Source organism: Lycorma delicatula, chromosome 1 (assembly GCF_047948215.1).
Source record: "Lycorma delicatula isolate Av1 chromosome 1, ASM4794821v1, whole genome shotgun sequence".
In the NCBI taxonomy this organism is placed as follows: Eukaryota; Metazoa; Arthropoda; class Insecta; order Hemiptera; family Fulgoridae; genus Lycorma; species Lycorma delicatula.
Genome location: NC_134455.1, coordinates 27544087 through 27567665, shown reverse-complemented (window position 1 = coordinate 27567665; position 23579 = coordinate 27544087). Strand labels below are relative to the sequence as shown.

The window sequence follows — 23579 nt, the reverse complement described above, 5'->3', positions numbered from 1 at the left end:
CCGATTGTCCAAGTTTCACTTCCATATAAAGCGACACTCCAAACATACACTTTCAAAAATCTTTTCCTGACATTTAAATTAATTTCTGATGTAAACAAATTATATTTCTTACTGAAGGTAAGAAATATAATGCTGTTTGTTCACATTAATTAATGTTAATTTAAACACCTATAATCTTTTCTTTTTTTTCATTACTTCTGGTTTATTTTTTATTGTATGATCGACTTTTTCCTCACTTCATTAAAAAAAACAATTCGAATACTATATACTCTCGTCGTAATGATTGGATTGTGCATACTTTCTTACTCAGCTTGTTAACAAAAAACATACCAGAGTTTTTTAAATTTTTAAATGACCATCACGTGAATAATGGCACTTAATAGGAATATTAATTAAAAACACTAAACCTGGCTAGGACAATGAAAAAATATTACTTATTGTAAGGTTAAAGAGACAAAATTTGAGATATTTTGAATGTTTTAAACGAGCATAACATCTAAATGGGTTAAAAGTATTAAAAAAAACTATTTTTCCGGTAATTTTTTTTTTCAGTTAAAAAATATTTTTAATGAAACTACTTAGATTAATCGAAAAAACTTGTAGAATAAAGTAATATCTTTAAAGTAATAATCTTCGTTACTTCACCATTACTATGAAACGAGTTATCAGGCATCAGTTGCCAACGATTAAGTTAGCAATATAACAGTATTACATCCGCGTCTCTGGTTCACTTTTAAATACATATTAAAGTTATATATCAAAATGATTGTAATATATTTTAACTTTCATCCGAATGAATTTTAGGATGAAATTCACCTTGATTAGAACAGTAACAAAAGTTTTTTAGAGGAGGTAGCCACATCACTTCACTTTCTGTAGTGAGCATGGCATAAGATGTTTGTTATTCTTGAAAATAGCTAAGCCACCTTTTTGGAATAACTTGTACAATTCATGTTAGGTCTTCAAAAAAACTTTACAGTTATGATAGCTAAACTTTAATATAAATAAATATACATTAAACATTATAAAAGTTAACTATAATTTCTGTTTTATTACCGACGGAAAGGAGATGTTATATTCTTTTAGGGTAAGAGATTTTTTTTTGTGTGTGTGTGTATGCCTGTTACCGTTTTTCTCAAAAACTACCGATCCGATTTAGATTTTTGCATTGCATATGTATCACTTCAGAGCAAGTTCTTAGACTGTTTTATATGGTTGTAGGCCACAGTGGGGGCTGAATGGAGATTGTGTGTGTCTGTTACCAGTTTCCTCAAACACTATTGGATCGATTTCGATGTGATCAATTAAATAGGTATCAATTCAGAGCAGGTTGATAGATATGGTTTACAGTTGTAAACCACCAGGGAGCGCTGCAGTAGATATGTTTCTTCAAAACGGCTTCGTAGATATTTAAAATTATTAATTTTATCGTGCCATTGTTTTCCATAGCTCCAAGATTTATTGTTCTGAATTTATATATAAAAATTAGTTTTACACCTATAAAGGACTTACTAAGTAAGTACTTTATGGGAATTTTCACATACTATATGTTTGTTACCATAATTCTCTATTCTTATACGTATATCAACCTCTATGCGTTATTTCGACCACGCATATTCACTTACAGCCTACTGCTGTCGTTTTGTAAATAAGTAGGTCTAATGATAAAACCATATTTTTTTAATAAAAAAGTAATGAAGTACAGAATATTTGATTACAATCTTGTTGAAGTTTCTGTAAGAAATGATAAAGTATATCCACAATCAATCACAGCCCTTTACATAACAATAAATATTCGAACTGTGAAAAAAAAAATTGGCATAAAAGATAAAATTATTATCTTTTATAATATTTAATATACGTTTACATTAAAGTTCAGCTGAGCTAACTATATTCTTTTTTTTTGTTGACGTGACATGAAGTATGCAAGATATTAAAAAAAAAGTGACTTACCTATACTCAAGAGTAACAAAAACAAAACATCCTATGCTAGGCTCACAAAGAAAAGTGAAGTGTTAAAGGGGCTGTTTGAATAACCCAAAATGGAACGATTTACAAACTAGATTAATATTGTGTTACTTGTACGAATAACCGCATGTGTTAATAATAACATAACGTGTTAATAAGTAAGAAAGAACATAATACAATCAGTTTGTATAATACAAGATATTGAGACAAAATGAAACTGATTATTGAGGTGAAAATAAGAAAGAAATTCGTTGTTATATAAAGAAGTATGGACGATCAGCTGATGATGTATTTCCTAAATGAGACCGATACATATAGTTTTCGATTTCTTACCTAAAGGAAGCCCCTAGCATACTGTGAAAGCGAGGCCAGTCTCAGGATAGGATTTTACGTCATCCTTCGATATAGAATGGTGATATTAAACTAGTCTATATCTATTTTTATAAAGACTTTACAAGTCAGTGTGTAGTTACCGGAAGCTTCGCCAGTATACTAATTACAGTAAAAAGGAGTTATATTTTCTGAGTTTTTATTTATTTTATAACATTCCAGGCATACCTATTTATTTCCATGAAGCCAATCTGCGTTTGATTGAAGAAGCAGGGAGAAGTACATTAACTAGGGCTTAATCAGCTGTATGACTACTCTCGAATTTAGATTTAGTTTAGTTTAATTTAATGTTACAATTAACTTTTATTAGATTAGTAACGCACGAAACACGCTTTGTTTAAAAGCAGCCTCAGAGGAGATTAGAGAAATCAAATTCGACAGACCAACAATAGGCTACAATACACCGATTAAATAAATAATTATTAAGAATATGTACACTTGTCTTTTTTTCAGTGCAGTAAGCTAATAAGATCTTTAGTTAAAAGAAAACAGAAATATATTTTGATAACATTAATAATATTTTTATGTCAGTCAAATATATTTAAAAAACTTTCTCATGCGTTTTTAATAAAGTTAACTTTTATGTACCAGTATATGTAAATCATCATTTTTAACATTCGCCTTTTGACATGAGACTAAAAATTTATTATTTAGAGGTAAATTTATACCAAAACAATCATAATATAAAAAAAATAATTCCTCGTATCGCGATATTTATTAAAGTAGAGAAAATGAAATAAATTTGAATTCAGAAAATTTATTCATGTGTAAGGAAATAAGTGTAGATGTACTTAAAATAATCAATTCTGTTACTAAGGCTAAAGATGCGGTTCATTGACATGACCTCTTTGTGTACTTTGTACACAAACAGGTTAAACCTTACTTAAATTAAATTAATAATAATTTAAGGTTTTAAATTAAGTAAGGGTTTAAATTATTTATGCCCTGGGTGCCTACGTAGTCCAAGTTGAATTACGTGAAGTTGTCGAAAAACGGAGCCATGATGTTGTTCTACAACATCCGTACGTGGTCAATGTTGATCTGCCAGGTTTCCTAGGTTGGAAGAAGTTTGAAGTTGGTGATAGCAAATCCGCCGTTCTGTGTAGGAAGTCTTTAGATAGCGTCTTCATACGGCAGGCTTCTGACACGCATCACGTCGTTATTAAGCTTGCCGTGGATGGTCTGGACCTAGATGTTGTTAATCCGTATTTTCACCACATGGATCCAGTGAACAGCATGACTACAAATCGTATGCTGGTGGACGACCAGTATGGTTTGCGCCGTGGGAAGGGCACAGAGGATGGCATTCTAAAGGTAACAATTGCAAGGAATGCTATTGATGCCTTCATTGGTGTTTGTAGAGTCATCCCTGCCGATTGAGCTTGAATTATCGTACCATGCGTATTCTTTACCAAGGTGTCTGCGAGGCCATAATAATGTACACTGCGATAGTCTGAGCTTATAGTTTACAATTCCAATGTTATAGAGACATTGAAAGCCCAGTGTCTTCTATTGTTAACTATTGTCGGAGGCTACAGAACTGTCTCCAGAGCGGCAGTCTATATCGCCGGCATATTGACATTCTAACTACGGTAGCTAGAGGTATGATTCTAAGAGGAAGGCCTTCTTACTTCTGGGCGTATGCGAGAAATTGAAGACCAAGCTTTTGACTCTTGGCAAGTTAGGTAGAACGAATGTAGGAAGAATCGCAGAGAATGGAGTATTGTGGCTGGCTTCCTCCGTTTCCTCGCCCTGAGCAGGATGGCTGAAGGAATGTAGTAGCACCCGGATGGGTAGGAAACGCCTGGGCAGTTGATTGGATGGTAGGCGTGTTGGCTTCGAACCGCAGTTACTTAATAAAGACATAATGATTATTTAATTTTGGCTGTCGGCTGAACGACGACTGCAGTGCCGAGTGTGATCGTTTATCATGCATCCGTGAGGTGTACTGTCGTTTTGACGAGGGCAGTTTTGAAATGAGCAAATACCACTGTCGACAAGATGGCTACCGCACTACCGATGGCATGGATTCCCATGCAGGCGTGAGGTGTAGCGGCATCTCGACGATGGTAGTTTAAGTGAAGGTAATTGTCACGTGGGGCTCTGCGATGGAACTGAGTGAGAGTAGGAGGTCTGTCCGCCTCTTTCTGGTAGACCAGACCGGAGTCTACAAATGAAATCCTGTCAGGGGTATGAACTGAAAGTCTGAGTTCACTAAGGGAACTAGGACTAAATTTCATTGTTGCGATCAACATTTTTGGTGGTATGATATTTATTGTATTGCCTCGATTATTATGAGACATTTACATACAAATTGGCTCTGTAAAATGTAGAAATGGGCTCGGGATTCGTGCTTCCGCGAACTCGGTTTGTTAATTCTGAGCTAAACGATGTAGGTCATTCAAGATATCCGGAGGAGGCCTACAGCGGATGCAATAGCGGAGTTTAAAAATCACTGAGGCATTTTCATTGGTGGCATCCTAACGAGGCTTGACTTATTATTGTGGGATGTATAAAGTTAGACGGCGATTTAACTCCCTTTAAATTCCCATCAGGGCTAGGAACGGGGGTGGGTGTGGGGATCGGTAGCGTCAGAAGGCGACTCTCTTCCCCTACGGGGTTGGGATGTGGTAACAACCAACCTCTGGTACCTCTTGCATAAGAGGGACCAGAGGAAAAAAACTTGACTGGCTTTGAGTTTACAATTGGTGATGTTTGGACTAGTTGGTCGTGTGTGTACCTTCCGCTAGTTTCGAGGTTTTCTTGGTTTTAGACTGCGGCTACAGTTTAGCGTCAATTGTAGACTGACTTTACTCCTTGGACACGAAGTTTTAAGGTTTGGATTTCTGCGACGTGTATCCGCCTTACCGCGGCGGCAAAGTGATGGCAACGACTTCTGGTCGTAATCACAGTACAAGCAAGGGAATATTCCCTAGTTCTGCCTGCGTTCTTTTCAAAACGAGGGCCGTCATCCGTGGTTCATAAGAACCGATCAAGAAGTGGCTAAGAGATACAACGAGCTACAGCCGAGTACAGAAGGTCTCCAGCTACACGTAGCTCGCTGCGGGTGTCGTTGCATTTGTGGGCTTGCCCAAATTTTTACGGTAGAAAGAAGACAGCGAGCAATCTTGATGATCCAGGTAGTTTAGGGTAACTCTGGCCGTGCTAGATGACGAGATGTTGGCCAAATCCAAGCGGAAGAGGAGAGCGGAACTTTCCTCGATCTCCTCGAGTTCAGATGGTGAGGGTCTGAGATGGATGTAGGGACATCCCCTTGGGAAGTTAGAGGCCACCCTTTGGTTGAAGATTTTCGAGTAGCGCAGACCCGGAACTTCTGTCGTGCTGCTCGCTGCAGCCCAGCAGAACATAGATAATGTGCTAGATTTTGTAGAAGGCCCTCGCAGAATCAGTCCAGGTGCGAGGAGCAAATTCCTGACTAGGTTGAAGCATTTCAACCTAGGCAGGAGGCCTTGCATTAGGGGTGTTCTTTCTACATTGGTAGAAGTCTTTGGAAAGTTGGCCTCCAAGCCCAAGGAGGTCAAAGAAGTACAGATTCTGGTGCCAGCTCCCAAGCAGCCAAGTGTTATACTGATGTTGTGTGGGCAAGCAAGAAGCTAGCCAAGCCTTGAAGCAGCCTGAGGTAATTTTTGTAAACAAAGTTGAGGGTCTACTTAAACTAGTATGCAACTCAAAGAGGACTTCCAGGTTGCCTTTCATGGCAACAGGCAACAGGGAGAACTTGGATTAGGGAAATTAAAAAGACCAGCAAGCATCTGGTAGTGATTACAAATGACAAGGAGATAGTCCGAGTTATTGTGAAGTCTTCAGAGGTGAAAAAGCTTGAGGTCAAGGTTGACCCAAAGCGCAAGCGTAGGCCACGGGTTATTGTCTATGCCATTGACTGGCAGCTATCCAATGAGAAAGTTCTGGCTCTTTTTCGAGGAAAGTTTCAGAAATGTGATAAAAAAAGATGTGTTGGCAAGAGCTGTACAGTTTTGATTACATTGAAAGTAATCATATACTTCTTTTATAAGACATAAAAACATTTTGAAGAAAGCTAAGTAGAGCGAGGAAAGTAACTGAATAGTAGAATCTGGTAAAAATAACAACAATTGGAAATTAATTAGTAGGAGGGAAGCTAGCTCAAGAAAATAACAGAAGAAATAGGAAAGCAATAGCGTAAATGAATTTTGACTGAATGTCAGAGGTGCAAAAAAAATTCAAAAGAACAAACACTAGAATCAGAAGACGGTCCTACAAGGTCAGTGAAATTAAGACCAGAAGAATAATGAAAAAATGAGTTACTAAAGAAATAATTTGATAAGATGGAAAACAGAGGAAAATACAAAAACATGAAGGATTAAGGTCTTTACAGGAAATTGAATAATAAACAGAATAAAAAGTATTACTCAAAAAACCATCTCTCCTTTGGCTTACAGATAACTGTTGAGATGTAGAAGATTTAGAAAGAAAACAATAATATTAACTAATGTATAAAAAACCTACAAAAGTGATAACTGGAGATGGATTTGAATACAAGATCGTTGATACCAGTGTTCTTTGGTGGTTGGGTTTCAATTAACCACACATCTCAGGAATGGTTAATCTTAAACTGTACAAGACTACACATCATTTACATTCGTACATATCATCCTTATTTATCCTCTGAAGTAATACGTTACGGTGGTTCTGGAGGCTAAACAGAAAAAGAAAAGAGAAAGGATAACTGGAGGAAGGGCATAGGATCTGAAGAAATTGACAGTAGGAATGGCAAAGTGTACAAGAGGAAAATATTTTGAAGAAGTGGAAAAATATGTGAAGGAACTAGAGCAGTTTGACAGTATGCCAAATGATCTTCCTTTAGAACATCAGATTAAAATGGAAGAAGATAAACTATAAGTAGCAACTCAAATTATACAAGCAACAAAAAATGAGAAAGTTATAAGTTTTTATAAGTGCTGAAAGTAAAATGTATGACTAGTGCTTGTTGTGTCTTTGTTACTGTTCAAAACAACTGAATGGGTTGAGCAGAGAATCTGCAATTACTTTTGTCAGAAACTTATGATATGCAAGTAGAGACAATAAGGAAAAATCGAACAGCTTTTGGTGATCAAGCTATGGGCATAATGGAATTAAGAAGTGCTGTCACCATTTCCAAGATGGCTGAACAACTGTTTGAAAGTGAAATCTGGCAGATTTTTCACCCTTGAAAATTCATAAAAACTCAAGAAAATTCAACAGATGATGATGAATGATTGTTGAATAATAATTAGAGAGTTTGAAGATGAAATAGGAATTTTTTTTGGCTCAGTGCAATCGATTTTAACAGAAGATTTTGGGATGTGGCGTGGATTAACAAATGTAACATTATCAGTTCTTTTCTTGCTGAAAACTGTCTGGCAAAACTGTTGATGAGGTTATTACAGCAAAAGAGAAAATAACAGGAAAGAGTCCGAAAATTACAGCAGTAGTGTGTTATTGTAATGGAAGTAGGAAACTTCTCAAAATTGATTTGCCTTTGAAAGTAGGTATAACTAAATTCAATGATTTTTAAAAATAATGACATTATATCTGAGACCCATTAGAGAAGCAGACATAGAGGAACAACCCATAGTTAAAAGAACTTCAGATCCGGTAAAAAAAAATGTAACATATGAAGTTCCTTTTCTTTATACTTTTTTATGTAATCAAAACCAGATCAACATTGTACACTAAAAAGGAGCTCAAATTTGTCATTGCCTGCCAAGATCAGTTAATAAAATTTGTGCATCATAAAGCATTGAAATCTAAGACAACTGAAGATGTAACATATAATCTCCTAGAAATATTCTTAGTGTTTGATTCATCAACTATTCTCCAGTTCCACAATGGAGATGAGTTTATGAATAGTGTAATCAATGAGGAACATTTAACGTGAGATGGAGTAAAAACATTCCATGATAAGTCCTGTCACAGTCAAAGCCAAAACTCTGTTAAAAGAATTAATCAGGATACCCAAATTTTGAAAAATCATAGTTGAATGATAACCAAACATCAGAGGGTTTGAAATTTTCCAATATATGCAAAACATGACTTGTAATAATGGTATTCCTTATGATGTTTGGACAAAGTGAAAAGGACACTCAAAACTTCAGTTCTACCTTGTGAGAAGATTCATGTCTTTGAGTTTACAAAAATATACTAAATAAGTTACTATACCTGATTTTGATTGTATAAGATCAATCTTCAGAACATTCTGGCTGTTGTAGTTATTGTTACACAATAATAATTTCTATGAAGTTAAATATTCATGTGGAACTATCAATAGAGTGTACACTATAAACCAGTTTGTTACTAGTAAAGGAAAACTTTTTGGTGTGAAAGAGGTTTCATTTAAGAAAATTACACTTCATAAAATGGATATGAACAAATTGGTGGAGAACAGGAATATACTTGCTACAACCTGAAATTGTAAAATAAAACTGAGAGATGCAGCTGGATAAAGTGTGTTGATTTATGAAATTCTAAGTTGCTCAGTAGTAAGGCTTGAAACAACAAGAGAGCTAATTTGGAATTACTATAATTATTTCAGTACATAAACAGATGTAAAAAAATTCTTTAAGTGAGTACTTTTAAATAATTATAAACTGTGGCAGCCTAAACATTTGTAGTTATTTTAATTTTTTGTTAGGACATTTACACTGTATTAGTTTTATAATTTTTACTATAAACTAAAAATGTTTAAATTTCATTAAAATGTTAATTTTTTATTACATTATGTAGCTCCCATACTTCTTTTTTTATAAGGGTGTAGTGACATTTGTGGTGTAATTTTATAGATTTTTACAGCAAATTAGAAATATTTAATTTATTACTGAAAGGTTTTGAAAGTAGGTATAACTAAATTAAAAAATTTAGTTATACCTACAAAGTAATAATCCCCTTTCAGGAATTATTACTTTGTCTGGTGCCTCTGCACATACCTTCCTGTAATTGTGGCAACTACAGTAGAACTATCTAGTTTTCAAAGGCATTATAGGTATGTTATTTTATTTAGTGGAGGCCATTACTGAACATTATACTTACTGGTTTTGTAACGTATATTTATGTTTACTCTTCTGCTTTAGATAGTACACCACTGCATCTCAGAGATTCAGCCACTATCTGTCCATGACCCCTTACTCAGATTGCTCCTTATATACAGATAAACATCAAAATAATCTTTCCCTTATCCACCACTTGGAGGAGAGGTCCCCTGTTGCATGCTGCAATGCTACTAATTTGTAGCTGAGGCTGATTTGAGTAATGTATTTTCAGTAAATTTTTTATTTTCTAGATTTCTCAGTCAGACTAGAAAGTATGTTATTTTATGTAACTATCAAGTAATTTTTCCTTTCTTTAATTTATTGTTAAAAGATAGAAAATAATAAACAGTTTTAAATAATGCCAACACTTGTTTTAATTACTTTTTCATTGAATATGTTACAAAAGTTTTGTGATCCTAATTTTGTAATGAAATAATAAAATTATGATAGAAAAATAATTGATATGATTATTTATGAATAAATAACTAAGCTTAGTTATTTATTGCTATGAATAATTAAACAATATACCCACATTTTTTCACAGTTGGATCAGCAGATTGGCATCAAAAACTGATTTTTTACAGAATTAAGTTTTGGGTCCATTCCCATTATGGTTACAATTAATAACTTGGTTAATGATGAAGAAAATGAACCAGTTTTGCTCAGTATGCCATATAATTTTCCAATCATAAGAATTCTAATTAACTGTTAATTAATTTAATCTAGCTGCAGAATGGTTTGTAATAATTTTTTTAAAAATAAATGAAGAAAAACAATGGTGTTTGTACTGGATTTGAGAGATTTCAAGAGATAATAAACAATAAGCATAAACTAACTACCTTGGTTTTGTATTAGTTCGAAATTCACTTAAGAAATACTTATTACAAACCTATAGATTTGTAAAATAAAAACTATATAATAAATCTAGATGTTAAGTTATACTAAACATTCTATGGAAAATTATATACTAAAGAAATCAAGTGATTAAATATCAATAAAATATCTCAAGAGTCTTGGCAATTAGTGTAGTGTGGTTAGGCTTCTACATGCAGGGTTTTCGTTAGGTTTAACTTCTGGCATGGGCAGAGCATTCTTTCATTTCTCTTTTCATCTCTTTCACTTTCTTTGTTAAAATACATTATTTATTAATCGGTTTCGGTTCCGCTTGGCAGCTGGTGAGCTGTGGTGCGACTTCGGGGAGGTCCAGTCAAATGAACACCTGATGTTTGACTGCCTGCTCTTGGGGGGGCCAGAGAACGGGCCACCCTGGAACTTAGTGGTCAAGGAAAAAATTTGCCACTCACAAGCGGCGAATCAATGTGGCGAGAGACGCATTGTCGGACCATGTGGGAGTTTCTTGATGCGGTTGCTCTGTTCAACCGTCATCATAGCTTACTTAAGGGAAAGAGTCTTTACGCATTTTCAGGAAAGATAATCCTTAGTATGGCTGACCAACAGCCAATTATTATGAATCCAGGCGCTATAAATTGGTGGACAGATACTTGCTGGCATTCAGCGACCTAGGCGTGGCAGCGAATTGCTGCCTAGACGAAATAAATGTTATTCATTGATGTCATATATATTTTTAGTAATTGACGGGGTGCGCCGACCCATTTTAGTAAATATATGACAAGTGAGCGGTTGGGACACGTAAGCCAGTGGTGTATGGAACCGCGCTTTGTCCGCTCACGCTGTTAGGTAAGCTCTAAGTGCTATTTTAGTATACTGGTCGCTAAACTGTTTCGAGGCTCAGTAGCCTTTTGCGGCACAGACATTCGGTCTTATGCTTTCGGGCGACCGAATGGGGTGGTGGCGAGAGGAATGCGAAGCAAACTAATAGTCTTTCTCAACAATTCTGAGAAACAAAAGGCGTCTTGTACAATATCTTACAATTTCTATACTACAGTCATTATTGAAAACCGAAGTTTATCAACGTCTATATCTAATTCCAATAATGTAAATTTCGGTCGATTGATGGTAACGAATACTATACCAGCCTCACCTACTTTCATCAACTCTTCTACCAGAACTCTCCCATTTGTAGAATTAATTTCACAGATTCCGCAAATTAACCGCAAGTTCTATTATGCAACTTGCTAGAAGAGTTTTTAAAACAGAGTATGATTAAAAGAGAAACTTTATGTTGTGTATAATTTATGAACTTTGCTTTTTATATCTTTTTAATTATTCTCTTTGTTGTAATTTTATTTAAAATGGCGCAATTTTATATATTTTGTGTAGCGTATTTTTAACCTTGTTATCATTTTATTACTTAATTATGTAATGTAGAATAAGATAAATGTTTTGATTAAATAAAAAAAATTACGTTATAAAAAAATTAAAATTTATTTATAACATTTATTATAATCATAATAATGCTGTGTTACATTTTGTTTCTTAATTGTTCTCTCTGTTTTAATATTTTGTTTCTAAGAACAGGTATAATGTGAAATAAGCATTATTAACATTATAATTTTATCGATGATATTAGCGTATGAATGAAATGAGATTAACACCTTTTCATGGTCAGACAGTTCAGGAAGTCCGTCCCCACATCTTGGTCCATAATGACTGATGGTTGCTGGGAAGAACCCTCTTCCATGGCAGTATAAAAAATCTAGTCCGTCTTCGCCGGCTCGACCATTTAAGGCTCTGAAAGCCTAAGAGAGGATCTTTCCAGCATCATTTGTGTAGACTGAGAGGGTTGAATCCCTCTCGCAAAATGAGGGTGATGCAATTTCGCAGATGCTTCCTTCCATCTGCGATGCTTCAGGCGACTGAGGCTCACTTTTTGAGCCTCAGTGACTGAGGTTGATGAGCATCACTCATCGTGAGTTATGCTATCTCCAACATCATTCGTGTTCACTGAGTGGGGTTTAATCCTTTTCGCGAGATGAATGCGATGTTTCCTTCCATCTGCGAAAATGCACTAGATTGAGAGTCAGAAAGCTTGAGTGATGACGTTTCTATCATCACTATTTCGTCACGACTGTACCATTGAAATGGGCATTGACCTCCCAGAAACTATTGGAGATTGCGGGCTGAGCTCACCCAATCTCTCAGATGATACTGGTCGTTAGGGATTAATCTATTTACTTTTACCATCTCCTTCTGCTGATTACGAGTCGTCGTCATACATTTGGCAAGATTTGTAATAGGCAGCTTCATTTTCTTTACTTTTGCATCGTGTTTCTCTTTATTATGGTCTCTAACTTGGCGATTTAAACGTGTTCTTTGAGAGGATTTTGTCTATATTGATAATGCAGAGCCCTTGATTGTGATGAAGCTGCAACAATTCTAGAAGTTGAGGATGAGACAGGGGCAGACTTTATTGGTGGCGGTGTTGCAGCAGTCTTTAATGATTGTGAAACTGCAGCAGCCCTTGATGAGGGTGGAGGAAATGATGACACAGTAGTCCTGGAAGATGTTGCAGCAATTGTTAATGAGGATGATTGACCTGATGGCTCACTCTAGAGATGAGGGCTGAAATGTTAGGTGATGGGGGTGACGTAACGATGTTGCGGTTTTGTCGTGCCTTCACTTCAGCAACATGTCTAAGTACGAGTTGTACCAGCTGCTAAATCTGCTTCAACTTATCCTCAATTTGCTATAACTCGTAATTCTCCATCTGAAAACAGACATTGTTGAAATTACTATCATTAGAGATAAAGTCTATTAGACTGTATAGTACATTTCGAGTTACGTGATGGCGATGTTGGTTAAAAAAGATTTTTAAATAATAAATTTTTTCAGGGGGGAAATGTTTTAACTAAACAGTCTAAACTGGATGACGTAAAACGATTTGAATCGACAAAGCGAATGGGCATGTGACTACCGACAGTTTTTGTAAAAGAAATATACTTTTCAGTAGTGTTTGGCATTAAATTAATTCTTTTCACATCGTATCCCAGCTGCTTAACAATAAAATGCGAATTGTAATTTGAACTGTTAATTAATTGTTACGAATAGGTAATCCCACTCCAGCCATCGGAGTGTAACGGATGGCTAGACTATTTCAAAAAGCGGAATGGGATTTTTCGCTATCATTTTAGTTGCAAAAGGCGCTTCTATATCCTTATTATTTCCATATTCCTCAGGATCTAAACACTTACTAAGAATAGTTACTAACGTTTTGGTAATATTCCTACACAAGCACTGAATAAATCCTCTAAAGTAGGTCCGCCGGGACCAAGTCCCAGACGGTTGACGTTCAGGACCAGTATCAACACACTCATCACATACTTCTTCCTCAACAACTTCTTCCAGTTCATCGACTGCGTACATATTACTTACGCAGAATTCATTTTTTTTCTGCACAAACATTTTATAAGTAACTAAATAAATAGTAAATAATGGTAAACTTACTTTAAAATAAAAATGCTTTTGATTGAAATCTGAGGATATTGGACAAATATATTTTAGTCTGGAAAAGAAAACGCCCAATAAATTACTGTTTAATTAAAATAAAACGAATGTTATTTTAAAGTTTTAATTCTAACTATGAATATTAGTATTAATTATAATGCACAAATAAAATCTATCTAAACTAATACTAATAATTCTATTTAATGTGTGTAATGTAACTGAAAAGTAAATAATTAGTGTGTAATTAAACTAGAGAAAACATTTACATATTATTTAAACCGCATGTCATATAACATCAGTAAAACAATAAAGTAAACTAACAAAGTACGTATCGGAATTTATATTTAAACTATCACAATGAAAGTCTGCTTACCTTTGTAATAAGATGTTTAGGCTACAGATGGAATCCAAAACACCAAGCCGTTTTTATTAAGGAAGCTTTTGGATTGGCGGAAACTGGACAGATATATGTTCAGTTTAGAAAAGAAAACTTCGAATAAATCACTGTTTAATTAAAATAAAACAGATGTTATTTTTAAGTTTTAATTCTTACTCTAACAATATTAATATTGTTTATAATACACAAATAAAATCTTACGTAAAAGATACTACACTAATACATATAAATATTATTTCATGTGCATAATTAAACTGGAGAGTAAATCTACATATTATTTTAAGTGCACACTAAAATACTATTATATTAACCTTATAATTTTTTAAAGTGAATAATTATTATTTAAAAATCGTATCACTCACCTGGTTGATAACGAGGATTTTAAAAGCGCCACGCCTTTTCTTTTTCCTGTTTAGCCTCCGGTAACTACCGTTTAGATAATTCTTCAGAGGATGAATGAGGATGATATGTATGAGTGTAAATGAAGTGTAGTCTTGTACATTCTCAATTCAACCATTCCTGAGATGTGTGGTTAATTGAAACCCAACCACCAAAGAACACCGGTATCCACGATCTAGTATTCAAATCCGTGTAAAAATAACTGGCTTTACTAGGACTTGAACGCTGGGACTCTCGACTTCCAAATCAGCTGATTTGGGAAGACGCGTTAACCACTAGACCAAGCCGGTGGGTTAAAAGCGCCACGCCTTTCTTTCTTTTTCCTGTTTAGCCTCCGGTAACTACCTTTTAGATAATACTTCAGAGGATGAATGAGGATGATATGTATGAGTGTGAATGAAGTGTAGTCTTTTACATTCTCAGTTCGACCATACGTGAGATGTGTGGTTAATTGAAACCCAACCACTAAAGAACACCAGTATCCACGATCTAGTATTCAAGTCCGTATAAAAATAGCTGGCTTTACTAGGACTTGAACGCTGGAACTCTCGACTTCCAAATCAGCTGATTTGGGAAGACGGGTTCACCACTAGACCAACCCGGTGGGTTAAAAGCGCCACGCCTAAATCAGTAAAACTTCACCCCAGGCCAGACATTTTTTATCATCTAACAAGACCATTACGTGTGCATCAAAATTATACATGTGGCCGTTTTGACATTGCTAAAAATGTATCAGATTGATACACATGGCGCTAAGAGTGTTTTAAACATGACGTGCGTAAATAACAAGCACAGAAGAACGTAGTGTGAATACGTTGAAAAATTGGCGGATATTTACACAAAATGGTCAACATTGCCTTTCTGATAACTTCAAAATAAAAAGTAAACAAGTCTGACGCAAATAAATTTCACCAGATAACTTTCAAACTAGCAAATAAGGTCAATACAAAGTCAAGAAGCACATGTACTACCCAACACGAGGCTTTTTTTTCCGCATCATACAAAAAATATTCATTTTTTTCGCATCATACCAAAGATTTTGTATATGTCATTGATGGAGGGTGATGGGAGGGGGGAATGACTATTCTCCCTCCTGTGACGGCTTGATAACGATTGTCCTACAACCAGCATTTTTACATTACTCGGGGGCCCTGCAAAGAGGTCGTAGTTTAGGAAAGGGTCATTTACTTCCATTATTACCTCCATTTACGCTTATATGTATAATGCCCATATATGTTTTTAAAGGGGCTCTGTCAATTCACGCAAGTTGAGAAAGAGAAGCTGATTGAGACATAGGAAGAGAAAGAGAGAGGGTGTGAGAGAGGTAGTGAGAGATATAATAATTCGCCTATCTGAATTGATAGATTACTCTAGAGCCCATCCACTTGATAATAGAATTGGTTTGAATTTTTTAAATATTGTTTTATTTATGATTTATTTCATTCTGAAAAAAAATTACATCATAAAAATGAAATTTTATAATGTTAAAAGTTCAAAGTAGAAAACCAAGTGGTTAAAAGATTTATTTAATAGAAGACCACTAATGAGTTTAAACTTGGCGAAAATAATTAGAAAGTCGATTGTATTATGGCTCGTTGTGTTTATGTCCATCAAATAATTCATAAATGAAAAAAATCATAAGGTTTGTAAATAATAAAATATAGAATCCGTTAAGTAATCAGTTTATTTTCACATATTTTAAAAGTTTAATATAATGTGATAAACATCGTAATACATAATTACTGAAATTTTATATTTTATAACATTTGAATACTATAAATAGAATTAAGCTATGCATATGAGCAGCATTCTTTTTAAACATATGATCAGCACTGGATGTAAAGTAAATGCATAAACTGCTTTCGACTGCAGTTCTACATCCTATTTATATTATACTTCCATCATTTAATTCTGGATAAATTTTCACACTTTTATAATTATTCACTGGTATCTAATTCCTGCTTCTTAATTATTTTTAAAATTTATAACTTTATAGAGCTTTATCTGATAGACAAGTTAATTTACATTCATCTAATGATCCAAATACAGGATTTCCTCCACACCCACCATAAATGAATGACTTACATTCACCTTTCTCAAAATAATATCTTGTCATGGATGCAAAACAGTGACCACTGTTAGGTGTATCATTACATTTTTCTTCTGTAAAAAAAAAAATTGTATAACTATCAAAAAAAGAAGCTGAATGAAAATTATGCAATTAGTTAATGTCACTATTGAATGGCACTGCGCTTATTTGAAGTATGCTTCAAATAATGGGTAATGTAGTATTAAAAAGTTTACAATTGTGAATTTTAAACTAAAGAAGAAAAAGAAGAGTGTATTGTTTTATAAAAGGATATAGGATGGATATAAAACAATACACTCTTCTGGGACCCGAGTGTTATTCTCAGGTAGAAGAAAAAAGCTTCCAGCTTATCTAGAAAAGCTCATATAATATGAGCTTTTATAATTATATTATATATATATATATATATATATATATATTAATTCGTAATACACTTTAATCACATTTTTAGCTTTAATTGAATGCTTTTATAGGCTTAAATCTTCTTTGTTAAATTGACATAAACAATAAAATTCTAAGAAAACGTTTTTAGAGAATTCGTAAATACGGAGAAAATTGTTGTAATTAAACTCATAAAATGCAATATTATTACTTTGTCAATCAAATGCTATAATAAATAGATTTTTTTAATAGAAAATTTTACAATATTAATAATGATATTTAATAGAATTTTTTGTAGTTTTTATATTAACAAAAACATTTTAATCAGGTTTTATTCAATTTAATTACATAATTTTTTTAATTTTTAATTTTATACAAACTTTGTCTTGAAGTTTTATTTATTTACAGTTTAATAAAGTAAATTTACACCAATTCTAAAAAAGCTTGCTAATTTTTTGGGTGTTACAACAATCTTCTTGGAAAGTACTTCAACCTTTTTCAGTTATAATAAAAAATTACATATAGAAGCATTAATTATTGTAATAATTTGTGTCTATAGAGTTTAGTGTTGAATAACCTTTAGAGTAATTTTATAGACCTAGAAAGGGTATTCGATAAGCTAGACTGGAATAAAATGTTGAGCATTTAAAAAAAATTAGGGTTCAAATACAGAGATAGAAGAACAATTGCTAACATGTACAGGAACCAAACAGCAACAGTAATAATTGAAGAACCTAAGAAAGAAGCCGTAATAAGAAAGGGAGTCCGAGAAGGATGTTCCCTAACACCGTTACTTTTTAATCTTTAAATGGAACTAGCAGTTAATGATGTTAAAGAACAATTTAGATTCGGAGTAACAGTACAACGTGAAAAGATAAAGATGCTACGATTTGCAGATGATATAGTAATTCTAGCCGAGAGTAAAAAGGATTTAGAAGAAATAATGAATGGCATAGATGAAGTCCTACGCAAGAACTATCGCATGAAAATAAACAAGAACAAAACAAAAGTAATGGAATGTAGTAGAAATAACAAAGATGGACCACTGAATGTGGAAATAGGAGGAGAAAAGATTATGGAGGTAGAAGAATTTTGTTATTTGGGAAGTAGAATTACTAAAGATGGACGAGCAGGAGCGATATAAAATGCCGAATAGCACAAGCGAAACGAGCCTTCAGTCAGAAATATAATTTGTTTACACCAAAAATTAATTTAAATGTCAGGAAAAGATTTCTGAAAGTGTATGTTTGGAGTGTCGCTTTATATGGAAGTGAAAGTTGGACGATCGGAGTATCTGAGAAGAAAAGATTAGAAGCTTTTGAAATGTGGTGCTATAGGAGAATGTTAAAAATCAGCTGGATGGATAAAGTGACAAATGAAGAGGTATTGCGGCAAATAGATGAAGAAAGAAGCATTTGGAAAAATATAGTAAAAAGAAGAGACAAACTTATAGGCCACATACTAAGACATCCTGTAATAGTCGCTTTAATATTGGAAGGACAGGTAGAAGGAAAAAATTGTGTAGGCAGGCCACGTTTGGAATATGTAAAATAAATTGTTAGGGATGTAGGATGTAGAGGGTATACTGAAATGAAATGACTAGCACTAGAAAGGGAATCTTGGAGAGCTGCATAAAACCAGTCAAATTACTGAAGACAAAAAAAAAGAAAGAATTAAAAGTAGAAAGAATGATTGATTTTGAAAGAAAAAATTCAAATGTAACCTTGTACTTGGTAGTAGCCTAATAACAAATTTTGATTGAGAAAATAATTCTTTAATCTATTTGCTTAAAGCGTTATTATTTTTTTTATGGCAAAATGCATGAATAACATGCACCACACCATAGGTGTGGCGGTTATAAATAATATGGTTATATTATTTAATAATATGGTTATTTATAGATAACCATATACGTCCTATACGTCACTATACGTCACTTAGAAGTGACGTATAGGGATTTTATAAAAAATATATTTATTATCGGATAATGTTGAAAATTTAATAAGTTAGAATTTTAGAAAGATGGTGAAGAAAATATGTAGATGGTGCTATAATTTATAGTTTATAAAGAGTAATAATAATAAGTACTTTTTTCTCTTCCTGAAAAAAAAGTTTGTGTTACACAAAACCAAAATCTTCCCCTTCACTAGTACTTACTTGAAACTGTATTTACTAAAGTCCTACAATGACATAACGTAATCAACTGCATTATTAATAACAATACAGCGAGTCGGACTTTGTCCATCTGAAAACAATGAAATTTTATTAGAGTATCAGTAAATTACTCTGTTTCGATAAAGGTTAATTATATTTTATCTTATTATTTAGAGTAATATTAATTTTATTACAATAAGTCTATAAAAGTAGTTTAATTCGAATTTTACTGAAATACTTCGTAAATTTGAAAGTAATATGATAGACATATAAATAGCTTCCAAATAAATGCTAACTGAAAATGGGCATCCTCAGAAAAGATGATTTATGAGAAGCTAATAGTAAAGAATTTAGTTGGGATCAGAGGTGAACTGGTGCTGGAATGCCGTTCCGATACTGCTTTCTGGTAAAAATAAAAAAATTATCCTTTCTCATAAAACTTAAATTCTGGTCTACATTTTAACATTAAGTACTCATTGTTATCATATTTCTTAATGAAATATATTTTATCACTTCCTTAAATGGTGTGTGACCAATTCGTGTAATGAAATTTCTTGTATTAGATGTTTTTGTGGATATTAAAAATGCTTGCTTTAATTCATTTCCCTCATTTCACTTGAATTTTTATTTTTATGATTATTAACAAATTATGAGCCGATGAAAAATATAATCCAAATTATAAAAATAAGATCCTACGAAAATTTTCTTTGTTTCTGGATATCTGAAGACAAAGGTAGTTAAAATAAGTCTCTAAAAATTTACGCACGAGAAAAAGTTAAACATTTGACATGAAATATATATGTTTTGCTTCTTATTGTAAACATCGAAATGAATCTACACTTTTCATAACATTATCCTGTAGCCAGACGCCCGTGTCTATGGACCATATCTGGCGGTCTGCTATAATACAAAATCAATCATTCTGGTACTAAAAAATTAACAATTAAACCTCTGGTTCGGATGATAAGAAAAAACTGTTTCAAGGAATTTCTCCATTCAGTTTTTATTGTTATTTGGACAAGTGTTTTCTGAATGTACTTCAATGAAAAGTACAGTATAAAATTAAAGCGTAACGTAAATTATAAAAACGGGAGTAGCGAGTTTTTTTAAACGAATTTTATACAAGTAATACGTATAAATTTTTTAGGACATTTTTTAAGTAAAAATACAAAAATTAACAATTACACATGGAATAAAATTCTTATTTCCAAAATCTTCCTTCAGTTTCACTAGTGTTAGGACAAAAGAAATTCTAAATAAACCGCTCTAACATCTGTTAAAATTAATTTTTCTATTAAATACAGTTTTATTAAACGTCAGGCTCTTTACAGTATCATGCTTCAAAGTTCAATTCTTGAAGTTTGATTTAAAGCATTTTTTAAATTTATTTTAAGCAGTTGTGTAACTAATTTAAGGTAAAATTTATCGAGTACAGTATGTTATAATTTTATAATTTTCTAAAAGTATTATAACAGTTTGAATTAATAAATAAACAAGTAACTCATAATATTTTATTTTATAGTTATGTTTGTTTTATATTATTTTTGTAAATATTGATATTTTATTTCTAGAATTAAATAAATAACATACCTTTAATTATTGTTTTTTAAACTTATTATGTATTCTCGCAGAAAGTAATCGACTATTACAATGCTACTAACTAAATAAACAACAAATCTCAACTGTATTAATGATTAGGCACAGCATTTATTTATTCATTCGGTTCCAGTGACCCTTATTATTTATAACGATATAGAATTTTCATAACTTTGATAACATCTTGATCTTTTGCTGAAACAAATTTAATAGAAAGATATTTTGAGTAGAACAATAAAGTAAAAATACGTTAAAACTTCAATATTTTTATTAAATTATTCACAATAATCCCATTAATAAATTATTTTATATTGTAGGAAGCAAATAATTATCATATGTTCATATTTTTTACGATTTACAAAAAGTGACGGAATGTTCCATCTCTTTTAAGTTTTAATTTTTTTATATTAAAGTTAAACTAAATTATTGAACTTCATTTTAATTTAATTATTTTAAATTAAATTACATTTTTAAAAATGTTATTAAATATAATTTTAAAAAATCGACAATTTAAAATACTTTGATTAAAAATGATTAATTGGTAAATTTCTTTTGGTTTAAAAATAATAAAAAATTGTTATGTTTTAATGTGTTATTTGGATGTTTTTTTCCTAATTTATTATGATAAAATGGATTAATTATTAAAACTTAAATTAATAAAATTAAATTGATTGAATTCCATAAGATACCAATTTGCAATGGTAAAAGGAACGCCGAAATACTAATTTCCTTGAACGTATATTATAGTAATGTAACGATGTGGGTTAATACTACGGATATAAGTCGTTAGCTTGAACGAAGTATATTACAGAAACGAATGATGAGCTATTGGCTTCCATGTTACTAAAATATATTAAAATAATTGTTATTCAGTTAATCTTTAAAAGATATAAAATGTCTATAAAAGATATTCAGTAAACTGAATAACAATTTAATAAGTAAAATGCAAAAATGTGTGTTTTAGCACCGAAAATAGTGAGAAGAAATGCAGCTTTTTACGGTCATTATCCAAAGGATGAAAAATCTATTTTTCGAGCGCAGGCGGCTTTGTCAATCCAGAGGGCTGGATGGATATGATAATTTAAAGATTTACCTAAGACGAAGTTTATGCTTCTCAAGGGTGCAGACAAATTATCATACAGTCGTAACCCCCGTATTAAGTATAAATGCTGTGTAATCAGCCGAGTTCGAGTCCATAAGTACCTAAATGTTTTGTTTGATGAGAAGTTCCTGTTTAGTAACCACATTAGGCAAGTACACAATAATCAGATTAATTTATCTTTCGACCTTTGAGTGATAGCAAATTTTTGTATCAAGTCATTTTCTTATTACCTTTCAATAAGTAAGAAATCGTAGGTGATGCCAAAGCAGTAGACGATTATCAATTATTATTCTGCTGTAAAATTTTCATAATAAAAAAATACTACTCTATCATTAAAATAAACAATCTACGAAAATTAAATTGAGATCTATTTAAGTTATTTTATGAGTAAATTGATTCAATTTTTGTTTGTTCTTTATAGAAATAGACAATACTTATTATTGTATAACATAAAAATTATTACATTTTTACCGAGGAATATTAAGAAAATATTTTTCATCAGAATTTTCAATTATCAGTGGTATTTAATAGTATCATAAATGTCATACATAAACTAGGTGTGAAACGCCTGGCACGAAGAAATTTCCCTTAACTAGCTTAATGAGTGTATCTCCCGTGTCCTCTAAAAATGTAAACCAATATCATCTAGAAAAAGAGAAGGGATACCGTGTTCAAATACCATGAACGAGTTACCAGAAATAGCGGCTCGTTCAACCGAATCCTGCCTTCCACTACATTGTATTGTTCTCTTATACCACTGAATGTGTTATGGACGCTTCCGATGACAAATAATTTAACTGAGTATAATTGCGATTTCACTTCTGTTTGAGTTTATTTCACAGTTATTTAAAACGTCAACTAGAACGACACGCGGGTTATTTATCTTATTAGATTAATAAATCGATTCTAAAAGAAAAGTAATGCTAACAACAAAATACTGTCAATAGAAATTACGGTTTTTATTTTTCTCTTTTTATTAATGACTGCTTTTTTTTGAAATTTTTATTCAGATTCTATCTTCATGATCAGATGTAAGTCTTCGTGACGCGAGTGGTAGTATTAAAAACATTTTAATACATTCTAGTAATGGCATAGTAATTTCTTTTTCATATTGCCGTTAAATTTGTCGTAATTACTTTACCAATGATATTCCGACATCAACCATTTATACTCGTATAGGAATAACATAAAAAACACGTAAAAACATAATTTTGGGAAAGGTAGCTTTGTCAGTAAGACCTCAATAAACAATTAGAATTAAAGTAATTCATACGACGACAAGGAAGAAATGATATTTGAATACTAAAATGCGATTCACAATTTTGACTCGGTGTAAACGACATAAGAATTCTAAAGATTAGTTTATTCAAGATCACTACAAATAGGTGATATTGATGTTACCTTGCTACCGCCATCTGTTTGCCATAGGCGGAGACTTGGGAAAAAGTGGTGGTCCTCTGACTTTAGCGTGATGTGTGCAAGAGTTAGGTCCGCTAAGAGAAGATACTAGCGTCACCACCTAACGGGGTATATCGTTGACGACGTGCGCGTTGAGAGACTGCGGATCTACCTTCGCGTCCGTAGTGAGTACGTTCATGGCATCAAGAAAGCCAAACTCTAGTTTTGGCCAGACTCCATGCGCAAGCTGTAGCGCAACCCCTGGCAGCTCGCAAA

The 23579-nt window shown here is 32.8% G+C and overlaps 1 protein-coding gene and 1 long non-coding RNA gene across 2 annotated transcripts; both read right to left on the bottom strand.

Annotated features, from left to right (window-relative positions):
* Positions 1-11811: 11811 nt before the first annotated feature.
* LOC142318066 (uncharacterized) lies at positions 11812-14289 on the bottom strand. The gene is made up of 3 exons (XR_012754803.1): positions 14161-14289; positions 13788-13845; positions 11812-13050 (listed from the first exon to the last, which is right to left on the bottom strand). It is a non-coding gene; the product is annotated as an uncharacterized LOC142318066 (long non-coding RNA).
* A 1960-nt stretch (positions 14290-16249) lies between these two features.
* LOC142334171 (kunitz-type serine protease inhibitor 2-like) lies at positions 16250-20951 on the bottom strand. The gene is made up of 3 exons (XM_075381975.1): positions 20798-20951; positions 19211-19298; positions 16250-16746 (listed from the first exon to the last, which is right to left on the bottom strand). Exons 2-3 carry the CDS (start codon positions 19296-19298, stop codon positions 16574-16576), a joined length of 261 nt encoding a protein of 86 aa, XP_075238090.1. The 5' UTR covers positions 20798-20951; the 3' UTR covers positions 16250-16573.
* Between the last annotated feature and the right edge of the window lie 2628 nt (positions 20952-23579).

Excerpts from the sequence above, each read along its gene's own strand:
- LOC142334171 (XM_075381975.1), bottom strand. The coding sequence starts at position 19,298 with ATGGACAAAGTCCGACTCGCTGTATTGTTATTAATAATGCAGTTGATT. Across the intron at positions 16,747-19,210 it reads TTTAGTAAATACAGTTTCAA|AAGAAAAATGTAATGATACA; the intron begins GTAAGTACTAGT and ends TTTTTTTTACAG.